General features: G+C 36.1%; 1 protein-coding gene across 1 annotated transcript in view; it reads right to left on the bottom strand.

Annotated features, from left to right (window-relative positions):
• Positions 1 to 2,249: 2,249 nt before the first annotated feature.
• The window catches only part of LRP12 (LDL receptor related protein 12), a 49,760-nt gene continuing 26,132 nt past the window's right edge, over positions 2,250 to 25,877 (bottom strand). The window contains exons 2-7 of the mRNA XM_041470594.1: positions 22,861 to 22,917; positions 16,183 to 16,318; positions 14,525 to 14,727; positions 8,780 to 9,881; positions 7,800 to 7,932; positions 2,250 to 5,477 (exon numbers count right to left, since the gene is read on the bottom strand). Coding sequence (XP_041326528.1) covers positions 4,614 to 5,477; positions 7,800 to 7,932; positions 8,780 to 9,881; positions 14,525 to 14,727; positions 16,183 to 16,318; positions 22,861 to 22,917 — 2,495 coding nt within the window. The 3' untranslated portion in view covers positions 2,250 to 4,613. The remainder of the gene's footprint in view (positions 5,478 to 7,799; positions 7,933 to 8,779; positions 9,882 to 14,524; positions 14,728 to 16,182; positions 16,319 to 22,860; positions 22,918 to 25,877) is intronic.

The raw sequence follows: 25,877 nt of genomic DNA on the forward strand, positions 1-25,877 counted from the left end.
ATCTATTTCTTCAGTTCTGTTGGCACATCTTCAGATGCATGATCGTTTCATTGCAAAGGTACAAATGCAATTCTACTAAACCTCTGTAACACCATAAGTCATCATGTTGTGATGAAATCAGAGATTTCTGCTCTGAATTCAGACACCTGCCTCTTGGATAATATGCACAATGTATGCTTACTTCAGGGATCATGTCCTTATTCCCTAAAGCAAGTTTATTTCTTTGTCTTTTACATTTTGCATAAGAAACTCTTATTATTTGTAAGGAAGTCCATACTAAACCATAACTCCTTCCTTCTTTCTCTTATCTCCTGATTTGACATGTCCTACCCACTATGACTTATTTTTGGGAAGGTCTCCTGCAACTGTTTGTCTAAAAAAAACCCACCCAAACAAACCTTTGTGCAATGTAATATAATTATATTCCTTTAGAGTGTCTTGTCTGCTTTATTACAACCTTTCCAAAATTCAAATTCAAATCCAGTGACTCAGCTTTTCAAGATTTTCAACTTTTTTTGCTTCCTGTGTTTTCCACCCATTTCTTTCCTGCACAAGCAGCATAAAGGGTAACTGTGATCTGAAAAAACCCTGAATCTTGCAAAAACTTCACTTGCATCTGACTCTTTTCTTTGGTTCTTTTATAACAGGATGCAACTTGGTCACAAGGAGAAATTAATGCCGGAAGCTAAACTCTTCTGCTAAATTTCAGTGTGCACGTAAAAATATCACAAACAATTTGTGCTCGGATATTCACAAAGATTAGCTAAATTTTGTTTACTGTAAATGCCCTTTCTCAAAATGTGATCAGGACTCACTAACTTACACTGCTCAGAGCGATGTCTCTTATTCCCTCCATCGATGATGCGGGGAGTCTTGTCCACCTGAATTCTTAGGTTATACTTCAGTTAGTGAATCCTACATTCTCTTCCCCCAAGTTACTACTCACCAAATGGTGGGCACTGCATGTGAACAGAAACCTCAACTAGACATACTGACATGAATGTTGTGCTATAAAACTTCTCTGTATCAAGTCCAATAATTATGGACTTTAATTTATTTGGATGAAGTAAAAGCTAAATACAACAGTAAAATCCCAGTGGAGGATTGAAGGGTAAAAGTTTTAACTATCAGTCTGCTTACCTCTATATACTTTTGGTGACTTGGCAAAGGGACAAGACAGTCTTCTCCCTTGTCCTTTCAGAACACACCCCATTCTGGGCAACTGACTTGTAGCTGATGTCCTGGAGGAATTCAGTTACCAACTGTTTATTCTCAAAAACTCACAAGGGAGGAAGAAAAGAGATAAAGTCAAAAAAACCCATAAACTGAAAAAACACTTCACAGAAAGTTTCATCACAACTGGAGGAAGATGAAAACTTTTGACTTAAACCAAGACTTATGGGGAATGTGCAGCACTTCCTCAGGACAACCGTCACAGTTGAGTATCTGGAGACTGTGCCAGTGCCCCCATGAAAGGTGTATTTCCCAAAACAGGAGAATAAAACACTCAACTTTTCAGAAAGGAAGCAAAACCTCATCCCAACAGAAAAAGCCATCATTTGATCTGCAGTGAGTATTTAATATATAAACTTCACTGAAACAGTATTTGTGTCCCAACCTGAACTTGATTTCCCTGGACTGAATCCAAGCTTTGGCACAAGTTCATGCTTTGACATTCAGACAGAAAGTGAACACATAATACAGTAACTAATTCCAGCATCTGCTCCAGGAACCTGTTTTGAAAGAAGAGTTATCAGCAACACTTGCTGAACTTGTACTGAAAATGAACTTTGGAAACAAAACAAGTCCTTGCACCATCTGAAGCTCAGACAGCCCTCCATAATGTTTCAAATGACAAAAAAAGTGTGGAATGTGAAAAAGAAAGGTGACAAACTCTTTCCATGTTTAAATAACTTTACATGAGGAAAAAACTTGCCTCACAATAACCTAGATTCTTCAAAGCTGGCAGATGAAAGTGATTTATTACAGAAAACAAGATAATTCCACAGTAAATATTTCTGACATTTTTTCAAACTGCCCAAGTATTGTAGCACAGCTAAATCAAGAATCAATTAAACAAAATACTAATTCAAGCTCTCCAGCATAAAAAGAAACAGGGTAATAATGTCTTATTGGAACCCTCAATAAAACCAAACAAAACAAACGCAACCAATCACTCACACATTACTCCAAGGAAAAATCAATCGCTCCTTTCAATGTCACTAAGAAGAAAAAATCACTGCAACAAATTCACCTCATACAAATATGAATTTTATTTACAATTTTCCAAATTATCAATCAAATCCAACTTCTCAGTTAAATGTGTAGCATTTGTCCTTTAAAACAAATTAAACATTGTGTTCTTTTTACATCTGCAATATGGAGTCCATAGGTACATGCTATTTGGGGCATCTAATGGAACAAATTTAGATCACTATGTGTGTTAAACACTGAAGGTATTCTGTGAAGACTCTTTCTTTAAAATTTATCTGCCTCAGGGAGAAGCATTTCCACAACCACTTGCTAATGACAATTAATTAGGAAGGTTTAAAAACCCAGTATTTTATACCAGGACATACTGTTCACATATACTTCAGGGTGTGTTACCATGTTCCTATTGCAAAGCTGCCTGCTCTATAAGCAATGCTACTGAAATCAGACTAGAGATTACCACAGATTTAGATATTATTCAATGTGAATAAAAATGGCCATTGATGACTTTTACTTGAGTATGTGTAATTATGGGCCAACTTGTACCTGATCTGGTACCAGTGTGTTGCGATCTGTTCTGACACTTGAAACCGCATGGGTCGTTATAATAAAATCTTTTACAACTGTATTGCACATAAGGTTCCTCAAAAGCACAAATCTATGTAATTGCATCCTGAACTCAGAATTTACCTGCTAACTCTCATGAAAAAAATCAACCAGATGGTAAAATAGTTTTTTTCTCTCATCCCAGTGTCTGTGAATGAAGAGAAGAGGGAGAAGATATATACACTTTGGAATCTATTCAATTGTTTGTTCCTTCTGCATGTGATTTGTACTTCAGAGATGAGGATTTTAAAAAAATAAAAAGCCAGACAGACCTTGGATTTATCTTTAAAAGTACCTCAAAAACATAACAAAAATTCAATTTAATTTTGATACATATTAAAATTTTAGTCAGTTCTGCCCGACAGCATAACACGACAGAAATGCACAAGACTTTAAACATGCTTTAAAATGACATTCAACAAAGTATTTAAAATTTAATAAATAGCATACAATCACACACAAATACATTTCATACTGGATCTTTAAGCCTACTAAAAACAGACTGGCAAAGAATAAATAAAACAGTAGTTGACAGTTTTGTTTTTAAAAGGTGTAGTTTCTTGTTGTCACACTAGTAGCCACATATTAACCTTCTTATCAAAAAATTGGAAGTTATGAGCTTTTTTCCTCACTGATCTGTTTTGCTCCAACATGTAATATCATAAAAAAATACACTAAAAGGGTTTTCTTTTGGTTTTTTTTAAACAACCAGTCTGCAACTGAATAAACCAGTTTTAAATACAATGAATAAATAGGGAATTAGTAAAGCAAATTCAATTGCAACAAAAACGCAACACCCCAAGAAAAGAGCCATGGAAATATATAGCCATTGCAATATTAGACAATAATAGTACTTAAAGTGATAGTGCTTGTGCACTAAGCTCATTAGAGACCTTAATATGATTTTAGTGCAAATCCCTTGAGTCCAAACAAGCTTTATACCCTACAGTATTAGGGAAAGATCTATTACCAGTTGGAACTTATTCTGTAGTGTATTTGTACATATCGGATGTTTAAAGAACTAACACATATTGTAATATCTTCGGCCCTTTTTTACTTCAAATCAAAAAGACTAATGACTGGGGATTTTACATACTGTTTGGCTTGTACCATATTAGATTGCAGTTTAGGAAAGTCAGTGCTAAAAAAGCTTTTGCCATCAGTTTACCTACTATGCCTAAATTTCATATATCATTGCATTTTGTACTTCTGAAAGAAAAAGAATGCTCCTGGAGAAAGTTTCTCCTCCCTTTAAGTAAGTTCACATTGTGATGAAATTCAAGAATATTTAGACAAAGTGTTGAATAAACTCAAAGAAAAGTACATATTTTACATTAACAATCCTTACCATATTTAGTATATTAAGTTACAAGTATGTTGGCAATAATACAACAGAGTCAATTCCTAAAGGAAAATAATTCTGTACAAATTCACCTGTTAATATGGGGTTAAACAGGCAGCCACTACGTCTTGAGCAGCCATGTTTCAGGTTCGAACTATAGTACCAGGATAAACTAAATTTGAAACTAATGAGGAAAACTTCAGTTTAAAGAGTAATCCAATTATACTGGATACACACACACACTGTGTATTCAGAGCCATTAAAATGTTCCCTCTTATAGTTCCATAATGTCATCCAGTATAAGAGAAGTTTAATCAACCACACAGGCTAAAATAGCTTTAACATAATGTTGTCCTGGATTTTTTAAAACTAAAAACTAATTTTAACCATGAAGTACAAAACAATGACAGATATTGCTCCAACTTGTACACAATCTTTCCTAAACAATCCGTACCTAGCAGAGTAATAATGCCTCATCGTCACTAGTTTCGTTTTTCACTGTTGCCTCTAAGCAAGTGTCGGGGATCTGGGCAGTGTGTACGATGCCACAGCTCTCACAGGGGCCATCTCGACTGCATGACCTTACACTGTGATGTGTTGTACTGTAAGGCTGTCTAAGCCCTGGTGCTTGATCTGAGCTGAGATCAAGTAGAGGTCTTGAACAGTCATTCATGTCAAAGTCTGATGCTACATCAGAGACTGGAATTAACATTTCAACATCATCATCCTCTTCTCTTCCACTTACCCCATTATCAAGCTGTCTCAAAGGACTTTGGTTCTGATTCACTGAGCTTGATCTCCCTAAAGTAAAGCGTACCCAGCGTAAGCCTTGAGTCATACGGCTTAGTGCGCTCGAGAGCTGGTGGCGTGCGGGACTTGTGCTTGGGGGCTCTACACTTGTCACTTCTCTTCCACCATCCGTGGTGCTGCTACTGCTGCTCTGAGCAGAGGAACTCCCACATGCTCCCACTGTTGCTTCTATTGCTGTTGCAGGAGGGACTTTTTGAGGCAAGGTGGCAGCAACACCACCAACTGCTCCTGCTGTGTCTCTTCTTTCATTTTCTGTGTCTGTATCATCAGATTCAACTGAAAACAAACTTCTGTGAGTATTATTTCTTTCACCTTCTCTACTAGTACTTTGGCTGGCAACATCATCTCCATCTGCTGAGACCAATGCCAACGATCCAGAATGACGTGACCTTGCAAAATTAAAAATTCGATTCCAAATGTTACTTGATCTGCCAGCAATAGGAAGTCTGATTGAGGTAAATCCAAGCTGAGATCGTACTGCCAGCCTGAGGTTTTCCAGAACTGAAGCCTAAATAAGAAGACAAACAACAATCAGCCATTGACAGTCTACTGGTATAACTATTAACTATTGCGCAAAACAGCATTTAACAAAGTTAAATGTAGAATCTTAAATATTAGAAAATGTTGCAACATTCTTAATAAGGATCTGGTATGTGTAGCAAAGGCTATTTAAAAGAAAAAAGTAGGCATGACAAAAGTTTAGGTGCTCTAGAGGAAGAAACATTATAAACAAGCAAATTAAGTGGAAATACATATGCAAAGGCAATAAAAGAGCAAGGACCTCAATACAAGTTATATTTCTGCCCTAATAAAGGATCTCTAAATAAAGACAATGTGAAAGCAAGGCAGTATAGTCTGGATATGGAACACAGACTAAAGAAAAGTACAACCACAGAGCCAGTAGAGCAGGCATACAAAATCTGTTACAAACAGCCTTACCAAAAAGTCACTGTAGATTTTAAGACTACAGCACATAGAAACATGTCTCAAGATGTTTAGGATTTGTAAACAAAGTCTTCCAGAAAGATTTAACAAAGGTGGCCACCTTCTTTATCCACTACCACAGGGCTGCCTCAAAGGGACTAAATTAAGTATCTTCTCCAGCAGAGGCTTATAGTTTGATTTCCCCCCGCCCTTTCTGATATAATCAGTTAATTCCAGTTTCAAAATGCTTCTGTTTAAATAAAATTATCTTATGTGCTCTAAACTATAAATTTCCCAAATTCAGTATACATTTTCGAGCTATCCAGCTACAGAAGAATGCATGCCTGAATTTTCCTGTTTAAAATACTGTATAATTTTTCAACTGTAAGGTAACATAAACATAAGAACTCAAACTCCTTTGTCTTGGAGATCCCTATCTCAAACTTTGAGAAAACACTGCCTCAGCTAAGTAGCTCCCTTCTCAAATAGGGTAGATCCAGGAGCCCATCATTCTAAAAATATTCACAAATGTGTTTAATTAGAGGATAAAGCCCATATTCACAACTTTTCCTTAAGACTATGGCAAAAAAACTAGAATATTCTTCGGAAGAGCCATTCCCTGATTAAACCCTTAACATATGTATTTCCCTTAATTTATAAAACCTGAAATTTAGTGTTCTCATGCTGTCACCTTCATCTCTCTTCCACCATCCTTCAGACAGTGTTTCTTCAGGAAGCATTGGTTTGTTCCACGTTACCTGTACTAGAGGACTCACACATCTGGGCATGACAACTGCATTGTCCCCAGAGACTTTCTCAAGCTAACCCTACCTCAACAGACTTGTGAACAAAGATCCATCATAAACCAGTGAAGGTTAATTTTTCTGGCTAAGAGGACAGCAAGACAAATTTGTGAAAGTACAGAATTGGTTTGAAACAGAACCATACTGATCATTATCATAATCACAGTAACCCACTGAAAAAGGACAAGGGATTCTACAGTGTTCACTATAGACAATTATTAAATTTATTAATGAAGTTCAACGCTAATTTAGCTATCAAAAAAAATCTTTACAATGTTTTTTTAAAGCTTCTCATGCAAATTGCAATTTATTTTCCTCTTTTCCTCTAATCTTTTGTGGCAGATCCCAGCTGCTTGTGAACATGTGAGCATGAAAGAACATGTGATAGTCATGCAATTTTTTCTTACCATAAACTTTGCTGTATTAACTGCAATACAATTAATGCCAACTCTAATAGAGCACACCAGGATTCCCAGACTAAGACTTCTATTTCTCACAAGAGCTTTATAACTGAAAGACATTTTTTACTACTTGAAAAGTTTTTTTGAGAGAAACTCATTCATCAAGCACGTAAGAAATGCACTAAGCATCCACCTCTGAATCTGGGTGACTAGAAACCACTGACTGCCATTTACTAGCTTTTGCTGTATTACTCATTCCTGATAATTTTATATGATATGACAGCCTGTCTTTCCCCATCATCTTGTTATACACAGCAGGCATGAACATATCTACACACTGTGCTTGTGAACTACCATTCTGCATTAGAAGGCTAGGTCTTCTTTCCCAAACTGCAAAGTGCCATCTTGCAATCTTTACTTTCACAACAGTAATACAGAACATACAATTAGATCTACCAATCTATTACTTTTCATGCAAGAGGGAGTTCTATAGTAGGCTTTCTATAAAAGAAAGCCTGCAAAAGAAAATGTGGTGTTACTATATCATGATTTTGTTCAAAGGCTGTATCACTTGTATAACACTATTGACTTGAAAGAAGAAAAAGGAAAGGCTAGAGAGGAAAAAGAAGCAGAATGAAAAAAATATCTTTATTTCAGTCTCCTTAAAATTTAAGGGGTCTGCCTGCTGTTTTGAAATCTTACCTGATTGGGGGAACAAACAGGGAAATCTTCAACTGGTGGAATTAAACCCTGGGCAATTAATTGTCCATAGGATGGAGGAGCTTCTCTTCTTAACAGTTCAGCCTCAACCCTTGACAAATGAGTTTCAAATGATCTTCCAAAGAGAAAAGAAATTTCAAAATACGTAAGACACTGATATATATATATATATGTATATATACACACCTAAGAATGAAAGCACACCAGACTATTATAATCTAAAATAAAAAATTTCAGAAGAGGAAGTTCAGCTAATTTAATTCAAATTTAATTGGCAAAGAATATAGTAATTCCTGTGAGTCTGTCCAGCTGAAATGAAAGCAAAAAAACCAACCCAACAATAAATTTTTTTAAAACAAACAAACCAGCCCAAACCCGTGGGCTAAATAAATATAAAAAGTACCACAAGTAACTCTTATATTATTGTAAAAGATTGAAGGATATGTAATCCTGATATGAACTAGCCTACAAGAGAAGAAACATGCTGTTATATAATGAACGGTGATATAAATTGCAAATTAATTAACTACAGTTTTCCCACACTTCCTTTTTGGTAACACCATCTGAAAGCTTTAACCCTCTATAGTGAAGTGATCAGAACACTTCTATCCCTTTTTCCTCACTGGAAGAGTAGTCAGTCCCTGGAACAGGCTTCCCAGGAAACTGGGTCACAGCACCCAGCCTTCAGAGTTCAAGGAGCATAGGGACAATGATCAGCCATAGGTCTTAGCAAGGTTTAGCTTCAAATGTCCTGCAAGAAGTAGGGAGTTGGACTTGATATTCCTTATGGTCCCTTCCAACCTGATAAAGTCTATGATTAACTAACCTCTTTTTACTATCAAAGAAAAAGGAGCAATGTCTCTACAAATCATGTGCAACAATAACCGTATGGGAATAAAACTACTTCAAGTACAAAGAACAGAAAGGACCAAAACATTTTCATGAAGTTGAGTTCTACTTACCTTCGCTCAAACATCCTGAGTGAGTACAATTTACAAGTACATCCCAGTGCAATGACAAGCAGCAATCCACAAATAAGACTCCCAATGACAGCTGCAGTTATCACTCTAGTGGGCACAATGACTGGGCAATTCTCTTCGTCACTGCCATCGCCACAGTCATCTTGAGAATCACAAACCCAGCTCTCAAACACACAACGGTTATTTTTACAGTGAAAATTGCCTGGCTGACAGAAGAAACAATTCTTTTCATCTGAACCATTAGGGCAATGATTCTGGTAGTTGCAGCGATCTGAACGAGGGTAGCAAACACCATTTCGAGAGCAGGGAAACTCATCTCTTTGGCACATGGTGCAGTTGGTTTCATCCCTTCCATTTGGACAGTGCCAGTAGCCATCGCAGCGTTGCTGCTCTGTGTAGCACCCCCAATTTCCACCGCAGGGGATTTCCCAGGGCAAACAGAAGCCATCAACTTGATACGTTGCATTGAACCCTCTTGCGGCATTTACTTTATCAGCACAAAAATGCACTCTTATCTGTCCTGAGGATGAAACAACTGTGAGCGGAGCATGAGAGTCAAATGCTGTCAGTACACGCAACAGCCTCCGTGGATTCTCCTCTAATCCATCATATATTTTCACATAGTCTCCATAACCTGTACCATCAAGTTTAAAATCGGTGAATCGCAAGATTACTTTGCGATGGTCACCAGTGTCTATCAGCCAGGTGCAGTTGCTGCCAGGTGGGTAGAAGTCAGGATAGTTGGGAGAACTGAAAGTACCATAGAAGTATTTTAACCACTGTCCACATGTTGGCACATCACAGTCTATTTCATCTCCCAGGTCAAGACAATCAATGTTACCATCACATTTTAAAGATTCTGGAAGGCAAGTGTAAAGCTTGGTGAAGCGGGACAGACACTGGAACTGATCGGCTGCACAAGGCTGAAAGGAAGATGCTGTTGGAGGATTAGCTTTGGCACAGATTTCTTCGTCCGAGTTGTCTCCACATTCATCCATATTGTTACATTTCCAACTTTCTGGAATACACTTCCCATTAGCACAATGAAACTGGTCACAATCACAACTTGGTTCATCAGATTTCCCTGAAAGTTCAAAAAAAAAGTTTTCTTAGAGTTTAGCACTTCATAGTTTGTGTTGTTTTTATTTGCTGCACCAGGTACTTCAGAAGGGCAAAGCAAATGAAGTGTCTTTAAACCATGGCAACTTTCAGCAAATTTCAAGACAAAACAGGTTTTTCAAGTCAAAACTCCATCAACACAGCAGCATGAATCTTATCCTTAGCTGATTTCAGTCAAATAACTTTAACCCAAGCAAGAAAACAATGCTTATTTATAGCTATTGAGAAATCTGACTTCAAATATGCTAAAAATAAGTTAGAAAAACACTCTCTCATCTATCACTCAAAATACAGAAACATTTTGTGCTACAGTACTGGTTATCTCCTCAAATTCTTTCTCCGAAAAGCAGTCAGACTCTCTTCTCTTTTGGAGGTTCCTACTTTGTACCAAAGGATCTAAGGCAAGAGAGAAGCTGAAAGCTTAAGATTACATATTACCACCAACCACAAAAAGAAACCTCTGTCCTCTCCTTTTCACACTGTTTGCTCCTGTCTCTCCTGCAGAAACTAAGATGAGAGTGCAGCAAATGCAGAAACACATGCTTGCCTTTACTTATTGAAGTTCCAGCCATGCTGAACACAGAAGCATACCTTGGATCCAAGTTATTTCAGTTCTTCAACAATTCAGCTGAGTCAAACACTGCTATATAATTTTCAATCACTGTTATTTCTACAAACCACAGTACAGACTGTAAAATTTGCTATAAAACAAACTGTCATGGTCAAAGTATTAAAAACAAGGCTGCAATGCAGATGGTCCTACACAACAGTAATTCAGAAAATAAACTAGACAAATATACATTCATTCTAAGGAACACTATACTTGAAGTTTAATAAGGAAACAGGAAAGATAGCATGATGAATTCATTGAAATCCTAATGCTCCCAGGAGAAGAATGTTTTATCTTTTTTTACAAGAGAACAATTCAGATTGGAATGGAGGCCATCTAATAAAATCATCTGCTCAAAACAGAGCCAACTGGTGTTCGATTAGGCTTTTCAGGGCCTTCTCCAATCAACTATTTTTAAAGTTCCAGAGCTGCACTATACAAAATGATAGAAGTTTTCACAGCTAGCTTGAATTTTTCTTGCTGGAGCTAATCTGCTGTGATAGGTCAAGTAATATCATAATTTTGTTCTCCTTTTTTTCTACTTTAATATCTCTTAGAAAGCACTGAAAATAAATAACTTAAAATAATTTTTCTTTGGAAAAGTACAACACAATTTTTAAACTTCATAAATGCTAAGGCTTTTAAAAAGTGAATGCAGAAAAAAATTAAATCAAGAGTGATAAATGTTATATGTACTGCTGAAGAATGTTTAAGTCTACAAATCTGCTTTCAGAGACTGAAAAATGAAAGGAGAGCAAAATGTATGTGCTGTCAGTGACTAATTTTCTGACTATGTTCATTTCACAGAAAAAAATCCAAACAGATGCAATATAAATGATACCATCTTCTTGTTCTGTTACAGATATGTAAGTATTTATAGTACACTCAGACATACATATGGTTGACAATATTAGTATGACAAAGTTGGAACCTTGGCCTTGAATTTAAAACCCGTAAACTGAACTGCTAGACTAGTCCTACCTAAATTGAATGAATAAGTTCCATAGGTGGAGGCAAAAGAATAGCAGGTAGGAGGTAGAAGAATAAGAGGTAGGAGAATATGCATCATTGAACCTGTTCACGTACTGATTATAATCTACCTCAGTCCATTGCAGAACCTGGAGGAAGTTGAGAAGAAAGCTGTAACATGGAGTTATAAATATTGGGATGGGAATATTGCAGTAACAAAACAGGATACAATTTCAACCCTAGCTATTCCTTCAACAAGCTTTTAAACATCCCAAAAAAGACTGGGGATATTTGATCCTGATTTAGCATTTTTCATCACCAATCCTGTAATCCTTACATTAAGAAAATCTACCTATGAATCAAAAATTAGTCTTAAAATGATAAGAGATGTACTAAATAAGACTACCTTTGGGAGCTGTACCACAAAAGACTTCAGGATAGCACAAAGTCATTAGCACCACCCATATACAGTTGTAGCCAAAGGACTAACACAATTCTTCCCTGCATTCACAGTGGCCATTGACCTCTGTGCTTTTAGTAATTTTATTTTCCACTCTACATCACCATCAGGAACTCTGTCCCATTTCAACTCCCGTAATTTAAAAGGTTGATAAATAAGTAGTTGGAGGAAGACAAGGGGAAGAAAGATAAATAAAAGTGGCCCAAAATTTATTTTCTATTCCAGCACCCTTCCTACCTGTAAAGCTTTTTTCTTTCCTATTACTGGTTTGTTTTGAGTTAAATATGAATATTTGCCTATTATTTTCTTTAAACAAGAATTAATTCAAACAATTTAAAAGACCTATCTTACACATCAGATTTTAAACGTGGGGCTCCCTAATGGTCACTTTTGTGCTTGGAATCTGCAGTGTTTCTATCATTCCAGCACAGACAGGCCTAAATTGCATTCAAGTAACTAATGTATTACTGGTTTTTCACCTTTTTCTACGATGACTTGCCAACTTTGAGAGTAGCCTTAAAACCACTGAATTAACTAATCTATTGAGGTGTTACTCTGAGCGCTACTGCATGATGCTGATGAGAAGAAACCAAACATAATGGCACAGTTGAATGCATAGCATATGCATTAGCATTTTAGAAGCCTTTTTGACACTCAAAAGCAGAAATGACCAGATGATTAGCAGATTTAAAGCAACTGTCAATTCTTCACCTATATACAGGTTAGTTTAAAACATCAAAAGACCGCTCTGATCACTGAAACACTACACTTACACTTCAATTGTGAAATGCTTCCTAACTATTGTATCAAACACAGGGTGCAAACTCAAGCCAAAGTTTCAGTAAGGCTTGTTTGTTAAAAAAATGAACAAATCTCCTAAAAAAAATTTTTTTTAAAGACATTTATAAACATAAAGTCTTAAGCACTCTAATCTACAACACAAAATAGAAGAAATCAATTAACAGAAAAAAATGCTTGTTACTGAAAACGTTAGAGCTTCTTCCAAGAAGGATTACATAATGAAATTCTCTTAAGATCAGAGAAAAAGAGAGGAAAGGATTTGGAAAGAGGAAGAGGAAAAATTCTACAAAGCCCATGGCTTACCTACCCTACCCATTCCACACTTTTATCCAAGGTGTCTTTCCTTCTCAAAACACCTCAGGAAGGAATGCTGCCTTTTCTCTGCATCTACTTCAAGAGGGAGGTGAAAAGGGCAGAAGCTGATGCCTGACACAGGTAGCAGTGTTCACCTGGGCTGTTGGCAGAACTGGCAGCACAGGATGACTGACTAGCCAATGGCTTCTTCCCTGCTCCCTGACATGTTTTTGGTGAGACAGTGCACAAAACTCAGGTAGAACACTCCCCTGAAAGCTGGGCCAGTATCAAATGCAAGGCTGCATTACTTCCCCAAGACCTGCTAAGGTGCAAGGAGCTGAACCACAGCAGGAGCTTTTTTGTAGACTTTAGAACAGGTGACAGAGAGGGATAAACCTGCTTGGAAACCTGTTTGTGAGAGACTGACATAGTGGAGGAAGCTACAAGTTAAGAAGAGTGCAGAGTAAAAACCAGGAGCTTAGCCTAGAGGAGATCAGGGGTAGATTTACTGAATCTTGTTAGAACAGTTTAGAAGCTGGGTAGCACTGGATATGTTTACAAGTATGAATTGTTTTATGGAGGAGTCAAAAGTCAGCGTGCACAGAAATCTGGAGCAGGCCAGTGAGTGGATACAGGCACAGTCGGGGGGAGCAAGGTAACATGAAATCATTGTGAAAACCAAGAAAAATCTAATCCAGTATTTGGGATAATCATGATGTAGAAGAACACCATGATCATGCTATTACACAAAACTGTAATGTCTCTTAAAGCCAGGAAGGGTTCAGAACTAGTCTTGACCCACAACTGGCTCCCTCCTCTCTCTTGGCAACCTCTAATAGAACAAGAATGGCTCATAAAACAGTCTCAAACTATCACTACTGATAACTAGTTCTTATCACATCCTGTAATTACACAAGAAAAATTTTGCATGTACAGAACCATGTCTGCACTTGGCTGGAATAATCTATTAATGCGGGGGCATTTTTTTAGATTTGTTTTTTTAAAAGATAGTACACCTTCGGGAGATGGGAAAAATTATGCAAATTCTGTGAGAAATGTAAAAAAAAACCCCAAAAACCAAACAAACAAACAAAAAAAATCCCTGCAATTTATTTCCTCTCTAACTGTATTTATAATATTCAGAAGTTTACCCAACTACTTCAACAAATTCATTTTAGTCTGATGAAAACATTTCAAATCTTACTATATTTAAAGAACTTCCAGGTGCTTACTACTACTGGCTAACCTTTTCTTCCCAAATATAATTCCATCTGCTTATTGTTACCCCCACTTCGAATATTCAGATTGTGCATGGGATTATCTAATCTGTATGTTCTCTGATTTCAATAGACCTTGAGGTGACTACAGGAAAGACCTTTAGTCAGTACTGCACCTTGTTAGAAGGAAGTAATTCTTGAAACAGGAAACAAAAAGTGAAACCATAAAATTATACTAAGTATCATTTGAAACATACCAGCAAAGTAGGCTAATCTGAAGCCTTTTCTGGAGATGCTATCATCTGAATGAAACCTTATCCAAACATGATCCTGTGAAGAGATGTATGGTGAGGGAATGGAAGAGCCACATGCTCTATAGCCTTCAATGTTCTTGTAGCTTCCAATTGTTAACCAATCTGAGCTGCATCGTCGGGATCCCTGAACATCAAAATCTTGAAAGCTGAAAAAGAGAAAAGGTCAAAATTGCTACTGAACTGAATATTACACAAACAAGATGCTGAATTACTATGCATGAAAATTAGCTTGAAGTTCTTTTTGAAATAATACTACTTCTGAAATAAAAAGAGTAACTTCTCTTTACCCTTGCAGAAACAGGGTTTAACCTTGTGCTGATACTTTTATATTACGAGGACAGCAGGGATCTATTCTGTCAAACAAAATATTGCATCCACCAATTAAAGAAATGCAATTTTGCTACAAAAACCACACACTTTCTTAATCTAAAATTCTGGTAACGAAATTGTCCTTATGTGTCTCACTTAATGACTTTCATACACTACTAAGTGATTTTAACTCAAATTTTACCAGAATTTTAGCTAATGCTACACTTATGACAGTAACATGATTTGGTATTATAATTACAGCTAATTGTTCAAAATTATGTTTTCAGATAAGACTTTCTCCCAGTTGCACTACTCAGCTACCCCAGCATTATGTCATGGACTGCCATGGTGTGGCTGCACTCGGTCAAGACAAGCTGCCATGGTAACAACACGTGAGGGGGAGACTGTGCAAAACAGTCTGTACAGACAACAGAGCACTACCAGAACTGAAATGTGGTATGTATGAGTAGAAGAAAACAACATGAAAGAAAAAAGGAGTTTTATTAAAAATAAACAGTATGAAAAGTTTAGAAAGCATTCTAGTAGCTGAACAGTTTTACCTACTTTACATTGCATTTATGCCAGTCAAATATTTAGTAGAAAGACTGTTTAAATTAAGAGGCAGAATTTAAACAAGTAACTGATGTCAAAGCAAATACTTCATACTGAAGAGCAGTTTCTCAGGTCAGCAAGTCTGAACTGGAAACTGAAAAAAAATCTGCAGGTAATGCAGTTTTATAATCAAGTCTATGAAGCAGTACTAATTTGCATGTTGATGCTAAAAGAAATCAGTAGTCAGAAATGAACTGATGAGAACTTGAATCAACAAGTTTTTTACATTACTACTTTAGAAAAGTTACAAGATATGTGAAACTGTGAGGAGCTCCCTGTATTAAAACTCAGCCTTTCCTAAGCTGCTATCTATTGACTTGCTATTTGTTCCTGACATTTTTAAGCACACAAAGAGACCCCACAGCAATGAAGCATTACAGCATTTAGTCACATTTACTTACATACTTTTTAATTAAAGATTCCTGTGTTTCAGACACACTGAAAAAATTTAAATAAATGAGCACACTGAAATTTTTTCTAGTCACTAATTGTCCAGCTAAAAACAAATGCTACATGACTGTGTGCAAGCAAATCAGATAAAAGGTAAGGCAAAAACCAGACAGAACTGTCTTCCTGCACTTATGGGAAGGAAGAGAAAACTGGTATGTGTACAACTGGCAGCTAAAAATGTCTGGTTCGTATTTCCTCCATTCACATGGATATTACAGGAGCACTGTTACCTTATAGTAATGATCTCCCCTGGGTTGGCATGGATGTACCAGCTACAGTTAATTCGGGCAGGATACTCAGAGGGCCACCCTGGACTGGTGATCGTCCCGCTTGGTGATCGAATTTGTTCTGGAATATCTCCACAAGCTAAGAAAGACATATATATTGAAAACAACTTGATTAATTCCATTTTTTTAAAAAGCCAGTAGGACAAAAAACCCCACCCAACCAATCATCAGCTAATCAGGGAGAACAGAGTGAGTTAGATGACATACCAGTTAAAAACCTCCCAACTTCTAAAGGAGTTTGCAATGGAACAAATAATCAAGCAGCTGAAATTTTCTGTCTTAGGCAGACCCAGTGTTTGACCATCAATTAAATACCTTCTCCCTTCCAGTTCTTGGCATGGAAATGATCTCCATACACATGATTCCAAATGCTTGAAAGGAAAAGAGCACTTACTGCAGCAGAGAGACCTGCATAACTACATGTCTGATAATGGACTATAAAGTCTACATTTATAGGTCTAATTATATGCAACTGAAGTAACTCAGTCATTTGTACTCTATTATAGGTGTAGCTTTCTGCACTGGCCTTAACTCAGCTGCTGTTCCTTCCACAGCTGGAATGTTCTTAATTCTTCTGATTGTATTTAATTCTTCTTATTTCATATGTACTTACACTTTGTGGATTTTTTTCCTGTTTTGCCCCTCTCTTAGCAGCCTCATATCCAACACGTGTCATACAGCATATACACGACCTTCACATGAACAGAAAGGCTAGAATACTCTCACTGCAGAGCTTCAAATTACGACGAAGTCTCAGAGGTGAGAAAACACATTAAAAATAACTGCCCTCTGTGTTTTTATTTTTCAATTTTATCACTGATAGTCCAAAATCTGCCAAGCTGTCAAAGTTACTGGTAGCCCAGTAAGTTACACACAGTAGCCTGAACACAAGAACTATTACAAATAAGGAAGCACTTCCATTATTGTCTGATCACCAAAACCTTTTAGAATTCCTATTTGATTAAAATAGCCAATCAGAACTGATGAATAAACAAACATGATGAAGAATGAACTGCATTTATAACAGTGGAAAAGTTGCAGTAATGTAATTTGTGGACAGGTTACTTTTTTCTATTTGTATACAAAACCAAGTTTTAAAAATAATTTTGCAATACTATGGGGACCTGAAATTATAAAAAGTTATAATCTTAAATTATTATTACCTCAAAGTATTTCTATATGGAATAACAAATACACTTTAAAATATATTTTAGAAGGACTAAAAGACAAAAATGCTGGCTTATGTCTGAATTTTCTATATTAACTTAAATACCACAGCAAAAATAAAACTCAGGAAATTTTCTATTTTCCTGTATATCTGTAAGAGAACAATGCTTTAAATTGTTTTTCACATGTTCTTAGAGCTTTAGTCATGCTTCACAGTTAAGTATTAACATACCTTAACTGTAGGACACAGGAGCTGCCCTAAAATCTCAGGATGAAAGTCACAAAATACAGAAATATATTATTTCATTTGAATATGCAATCATTCACTTTCTTTTTAATTTTTGAGCAAACCCTATAGGTGGTGCTCTAACACCATGATAATTTGGAACACAGCTCCTGTGTAAGTGATCTTTTGATACTTAACATTTGTTCAAGCAATAAATGTAAGGACTTGAAAGAAAAGCGGGTTATTCAGTTGTAAAAGTAAAATAGCATTTTTAACTAAAACAAAAAAACATACAGAACAGAAACATGCAAAAAAGTATAATGTACAATACATTTTGTACCAAGCTTGCAAATGCTGGCAACAATTCCACATACTACTTGGTTACTACTGAAATAGTCCCCAACTTCAAAAAAGTTGCCTAGAGGTAAAATTTACACTACAACATACACCTGCTATCAGATATTTCCAAACTGACAGAAAAAATTTTGTAACTGAGAACCTCTAAAGAAGCTATTAAGTTTACCTGACAAAGGAAACTTTGCACTAAAATACATTTAAAAAAATCCATTCAACATGGGCTCATTCAGTTTTACAGAGTTCACCTCCAAAAACATTAAAATGCTAAACCCTACAGCAGTACAAACAGTAACACATTTGTACACAAGTGGAATGGAAGAAATTCCACAAAAAAACCTGTATAACCCAGGTAATACTTTCAGAGCACATGAAAGCTTCCAGTTTTACACAAACTCAGGATTTTTTTAACCTTTGCAGAACCAACGTTATCCCTGTAATTTCTACATGCTTTTATTAAGATGTCTTTTTCTCTGTTTCCAGTAAAGCTCACACTACAGAGCTGAGAGCAAAAGATGATCATTTGCAACAGCATCCAAAATGGGGAGAGAGAAGCAGACTATGGAGGGCACGAGGAAGCAAGAATCACCACAGGCACAGTAATACAGGGTGAACAAAACTGTACAAATGCTGTAGAGGAGAAAACACTGAAGAAAGTATTCATGTGACAAAGTGGGGGTTCAGAAAAAAGGGAATGGACTTGAAAAGCAAATTACAGCTTTCTTAACTTCAAGTTGGCTACGCAAGCTAAACACATTTGCATACTTGACATACATTCATGCACTAAAAATCTCTTATTACTCAGGAGACAACAGAAATCTGTTTGCTTAAAAAGTGTATAAAGGTCAAGATAACAGTGCAGAAGCTACACTTCAGAAGTGCAGTCTTTTTTAGAGAGAATAATTTCTCAGATAAATTTTTAAGATCAAGGATAACCTTTTGAAATAGAACAGCTTTAAAGGGAACATACTTTGTAAAGACAATAGCAAGCCTTTAAAATCAGTTCCTGACCCTCAGCCTAACAAGGATGTTTCTCCTACACTATAATAGACTATAATTCACATATTGTAAACATGCAGAATGTAAGCAACATCATGAAGGATATGGGATTAAAAAAAAATCCAACTGGCAGCATGTAAAACAGAAATGCATCAATAGAGGCGAACATCCTTACTTTAAGCTGAGGAAAATTTGGACTTTTAATCTCAATTGCTAGCAGCCCTACAAGCATTTGTCATACAGGTCAGTTGTGTCTGAAACAACATAAAACTACAGGAAAACTGATTAGGTTTAGAATAATTTATTTAAAGTATTAAAAATACAAAAGAGAACAGCAGAATGAAAATTAGACGAGTCAGGATAAAAGGAAATGAATCTGCGATCAAGGCAGAAGCACAAATGAAATTGAGAAGGCTGCATTGTAGAGAAGCGAAGACACCCAGTGATGCATGCCCAAGATGTTTTCAAATCTCATGCTGGTGGCTGTAATATTTGGAGTGGGGATCAAATTTCTCTTGCACAACCATTTCTACATGAATGCTGTGTCTGCTTACATTCCCTTCAATGCCCTAATATTCTCTGGCAAAATTCTGCTCATCCATCTCCTACCTGTTTCAAACTCTTCCCTTTGATAACCTTTATTCTATTAAAAATCTATTTCCAATTCTGTTTTTTACTGTGATATAACTGTTCAGTAAATTGCAATACTGCAATTAGGACTGAGGATGTTTCACATATTACAGTGTAAAATAATGGTCAAAAGAGCTTGCACATAATTTTCTGATGTATATGGATTTTCCTGTAGACTTTTTAAAAACAGACACAATTTTTCTTATTTCCTTCTTCCTGAAATTTCTTCACCATCCCAGACTACAGAGCATTATAATAAACTACAGGATGTTGACTGGTAAACAAGAGAGTTAATTAAAAGTTTACTGTACCAAATTCAACTAGAAAGTTGTAATTAGAAAATAATTAAGAAACTTATGCAAAAATTCTGTAGCAAGATCTTGAGAAGTATAGTACCTGTAGTAAGAGTGAACAACATGTCAAGGAAAAAAGTCACTTCAGAAAAGCAGGGAGAGGGAGATTAGGGATTTATCTTCACAGTAATGCCAGGAGATTAGTTGAAAAGATAAAAGAATTAGCTTTCAGTGTGAACCACAGGATGATAAGGTATGCATTATATTGGACATGGTAAGGACATGAATGCAGCTGGATAAATGATCTGAAGGTGTTTAAAACAGCTTAGAGTAAAAAGAGAATAATGTTGTGATAAAGTCTAAACCGTGAACAGGGAGGATAATTATTGCATTGTAACTCTCAGGAGCCACTGAAAGTCTTATGTGGAGAACTACAGGGGAAGAAGGCATGGGAATCTTTGCCTCCAGGTCAAGCCAAGAGGCTTTAATTTAAAATGCCCTTTGCTGCAGTTCTTTAAAATGCAGAGTGAGGGGTTGGGGACATGGGGAATTGGTTTTGCAATTGTGACAATTATGGCTCAACATACCTCAAAGACACACCAGAAAATATTTCTGAACTCTTCAGATTTTAAAGGCATACTTCTTGTGTAGTGATAGATTATATGCAAAGAGACAACATTCCACTAATTGCTGCTGGCAGAAAAAGCATGCTCATGTATTAGAGGGGTACCTGTAACTTGGCAATATAGTATACAGCAGAAGCATAAATACCAAAGGTCACAGAGGTCTGTGCGATTAAAACGTAATTTAGTAAGGTAGGTCACGTAGTCTTACAGCAGCAGCATGACAGGAAATCTACCATCAAGACAAAAATTTCATTTTACATCCCGTCTCTGTACAACTGTCCAAGACAATCGCTTGCTCGGTTTCAACACCAATTGAAAGTTGGATTTAGAAAGATTAAAAGCCAGATGTCTTTTGTTCTATTTTACAGAAACTCTACTTAAAATTGTTCTGCTAAATATAAAGTTGTCCAAGTATGCTTGATGAAACATATAACCTGCAAGTTAGAAAATATATTTGGGAGACCCAATTTATTTAAAAGGAACTAAAAAAAAAATTCATAAATCACCATCTTTTATACTTGGGCTATGCACTTAAATTTAAGATGTACATACAAAGAGCAGTAAGGAAAATGCTACTGGGTCAGTCTACACGCTTTCTTTAGGTTGCCCATAACAGATCACCCCTTCCCCTTTACCTCGAAATTCCCCAATGAAGAACTTGTACTTTGTATTAAGAAACAAACTTAGGAGTACAGTATTTAATTAATTTTTTCCCATCTTGAAAGCTATTTAAAAACACAAGAACATCAGAGATACTTTTTTTGTTTTGGTTTGGCTTTTTTTTTTCTTTTTTTTTTCCTTTGTTGTTGTTATTATTATTTATTTCTAAATGGATGTTTCTTCTCAGTAGTTAAAGTTCTATCTACCAGCTGCTGTTATCTTGCGTACAAAGTACGTGGTGTTCTGCTCTTCTTGGCACTGCCTATTCAAACATGCTGGCCAAAGTACTGGAAGCAGAGTCAAAAATTCCATTCACCCCCTGCTCAGCAGATGCTTTTCTGCCTGTATCGTGACTTGCAGTCAACAAAGGTGTGAGGGGTTGTTAAAACATACTCTGAAAGCTGCATAGGAGATGTTAGGTTGACTTAGTGTCTCTCATCCATTCCAATTCCAGCAATAATTGTTCCAAGAGGGGCAAGTAGCTATGTAGACATTTATTATTTACAGTGTGCCATAAATGTAGTACATATGATACTTGGTGCACCAGTACTATTAAAAAGCAACCGCATTCTTCATGATGCACCACAAGAATGGGTAAGGAAGATCTTCTATAAACAGACTTTTAACAGTCCTTGAGTGGCAAACAGTAAAAGGGAAATAGAAAGCAGTAGGTGTGACAGAGACCACCCACTGACCATAAATTTATCCAAAAACTAAACCATACAAGCATAAGTAGCAACATAATGTTTAAAGCAATACTGCAAGGATAACTACAGTGAGATGTACAAGCTGCTCTCAAAAAGGACAACTTTGCATTTTGACTCCTATTTTAGGAGAAGGAGGTGTGAAAATCAGTTTGAATTCTAGGGATTAGAGGCAGATTTCCTAGGTAAAGAATCAGGCTTGTATTCTGCTACCTGCTGAGGAGCCTTTATCTCCCTGTTTGCACATACTGTGGGTATCTGTATCATAAACCATGCCCAGCAGCTGCTGACCCAGCACAGCATCTGAAGAACAAAGACTGCACACCAACGCCTCAATGGCCACACAGTCCCACCACTAACACACAACAGACCCGACTGCGGCTGCTGCCCAGAGGAGGCCTAAAACTGACTTATTGGAAGGGAACATAAAAACCTTTGAGCAGTGTGTGCTGCTTTTATACCCCACATTCTCCCAGCATCTCATCAGTTTCTCAGTTTCATGAGTTCTAAATTTTTTTTCTTGTATTAAGGAAACTGTGCAGTCAAGTGTACAGTTGTTTCAGTTAAATCTAATCAGGTGAAATGCATAACCCTTGGATTTATGTTATTTGATAGTAGCAGTGTCCAAAATTACATTTCAGTAAATTTCATTTCACAAAAACTTCACTGTGGAAAGAAAATATCAATTCAACTTAAACCAACTTTTCTCTTAGTTCAATGTTTGTACGGAAAAATAATTAAGCAGTCCACTTAGAAAGGCATAATCTGTTCATGAGCATGCAGGTATCAGTTTTATCTTATGAGAATTTTTCCATGTTCCAGTTGCTTCATTCCTTATTACATGCTGCAAAAGGCAGTAATAATTTTTATAGCCAAATATCTCTTCATAAGATACCAGGTGGCTTTCAATATTTACTATTTAAGTCATGCATGAAATTTAAACATTACAAAAAATGACTTACCCGTTGACACTCCTGAAATATGCACATTTTCAGAATGTTCTGCAAGAGCACCATTTCCTAAAATTAAACATAATGAATAAGCTAATTTCCAAGATAAAATTTGTAAAAATTCTTCAGATACCTTTTTACAGAACAGAATGAACAAACCTGAAGTTCTTTTAATTAATATTAAACATGAAAGGTCCTACATAAGTTTTATCATAAATTAAAGAGAAAAACTAAAGAGAAAGTTACCATACAATAAAAAATACCCCCACCCAAGCAGTTTTAGTTTACCAGGAACAATTAGATGTACTAGAAAGTTAAGAAACAAGCAGAGACTTATACTGTCAGTTTTGAGAAACCTTATGCATGTCAGATGGTAGACTTTGTATTTTCCATCAAGTGCTATTTAATTTTCAAGAAAGGTCTCTTTCCCCATCTCCTTCTGGAGCAATATTTGTAAGTAAATGCTGTGCAAATAAAGACATCCAGGAGACTATACCCATCTATTTCAGAAAAATTGCAGCCTATACCCTTTATCCAGAAAGACAGTTCAGATACAGCAGGGACCCAGCTACCTTCCAGAGTAACTCCCCCCAGTGCTCATTAAAACGACGTCGACTTGCAAAGATGAACAAGACCCATGTGCTCATCAAGAGTAAGAGACCAAAAAAATTATCCCTCCAAACACCACACTACTTTGTACTCTCTGAAGTAAAAGAAGTCTGGTAAAGCCAACATATTTGCTGGCAGGTGGTAGTCCTGGTACATGATGCGACACATCAAATTGTACTTGTGTGCATTTCTCCCCTCCTTTATTCATCATTTTCTTTTAACCTTTACAACAAATTTTTAGTAAAATATTTGAGAAATTTCAGGAGGAAAGAGTTACTTTGATACATAAGCTCCTTTGAACACAGGCAGTAAATCTAAAATGTAAAGTACTTCACTAAGCAAAAAACCCCACAACTCTTAATCCTTCAAAGTTTTGTAGTATTTAAGATTTGCCATGTCACACAGATTTTCATGCATGTGATATCAGTTGTTCTACCAGCACTGCAAGGTCAGTGTACTATGTCTGGGAACAAGAACCTTAAATGTATGAAGAAAACACTAATTCCTTTTATACCAATTTAAAGACTGTTACGAGTTGACCCAGAACATGGTATACCTCAGTGCCCCTCTGGTACAGTGATTATATGTAAGATGTTTAAGAAATTGCTCCCAGGGTTGATACCAAATACAGAGAGCTGTGATTTTTAGCTTCTTAGAGACACAATACAGTAAGAAACCTGATGATCAGAATATGTAGAAAAATAGTACATTTAATTTTTTTATTTTTTAAAACTAAATTCCTTGGCTCTTCAAAGTGGCATGCTTCCCACTCCATTTTCAAAGTACTAATTTCACTGCATATATTTACATACCAAGTTGCTTTGTCTCAGTTGTTAAAAAAATTCCACACTGCAACAATTCTCCTCAATGTACAAAATACTGAAGTATTTGTAAAACAAATGCTATTTCAAATACTGTGTTAGTGAGCAACTATTTTTCAATTAAACAATTTTCAAAGTAAAATATACATCAAAATATACATCTATGTTTTAAAAACTGTTCTCCAAATAATTTCTCCATTTTGCGTATCACTAACATGCCAAAGGATGTTGCCACTCTAATTTTGTGTGTACAGTAACACTTAGCTCTCAATTTACAAAATAAACATCTTTGCTGGAAAATTATTTTACTTGGAACTAATTCCAAAGAAGCATATTTCTGATTGTTTTCTTTACCATTATTTCCATCAGCATAAAGAAAACATTAACACATTTCAGGACCTCTTGTCTAACCTAAAAATAACTTACTGACATTTCATCTTTCAAGTACACCAGGGATTATTCACCTTTTTACTTGTAAAAAGGGGCATTAGCACATACAGTTATATCTGTAGCTGTTATTGAACACTGAAAATGAACATCATGACAAAAAAGAAGGAATTCAAAAACACTGAGAAATGTGAAAAACCCAGAAGTTATTACATTGAAGACAGTCAGTATCTGAGCATTCCATTGATGCTCCCAGAATCTGAATTCCTGACAAGCTGCCTGTACATAAAGACCCAGCAAAACAAAAACCCCAGAATACTAATGAAATCAGTTCTGATAAAAATACAATGAAACATGAAAAGACTGACATAACACCGACATGATGGAAAACAAAACAAAGTATATATATACCAAAGATTGACAAAAACTATAAATCAGTAAGAATGAGAAGCATACTAAAATGGGAACTTGCATCCAAATCCTGTATGTGTTGACTCAGAATTAATGGGTTAAGAAAACTTAAGGCAATACCTAAAGAGAGAACACTTGAATATTTTCCATCTAAATACGCTTTACAATCTAACAATCTCTTGAGATAAAGAGATGTCAAACTTATTGTCAAACTAACTTCAGTGATTAGTCAGAAGTGGCACTAACGTGTGATGATGAAGCCCAAACTCAGATCCAAGTACTACAGTATCAAAATAAGGTCTTTTTGGTCTTTTAAAATAAACTCCCCCTAAACTTTCATTACATTAAAATGAGAAATCTCTCAGATTATTACTTCCTCTTTTGTTGAAAACTGTCATTGAAATAGTGTGTTCAGATGCCATTTAAGTGTTACTAAGTGCTGACAACTTTTAGGCAATGATCCTTATACAATCTCAACAAATAATCACATGGTTCCTTTTAAAGTTAGCCTTCTAGAAGACCAATATACCAGGTAACAGATCAGTAACTTCCATTAAGATATGTGAACAAAATTATCTTTTAAATTCCTGCTAGTCTACTTAACACAGGAGAATATGAAAATGTAAAATAAAATTTCTTAAGTCACCAATAAGTTTTTGTATTTCTTTATGTCCTAAAGAAATATTTGCTATTTATTCCCATTTCAGCCTGAAGTTTTAAACTTAAACAGTTGAGGTGTCACGTAACAAAACTCAGCACTAGGTTTGTCCATATCAGTTACAGGAGTCTGACAGGACAGCA

This window comes from Pyrgilauda ruficollis, unplaced genomic scaffold, assembly GCF_017590135.1.
Source record: "Pyrgilauda ruficollis isolate IOZ18807 unplaced genomic scaffold, ASM1759013v1 scaffold25, whole genome shotgun sequence".
NCBI lineage: Eukaryota > Metazoa > Chordata > Aves > Passeriformes > Passeridae > Pyrgilauda > Pyrgilauda ruficollis.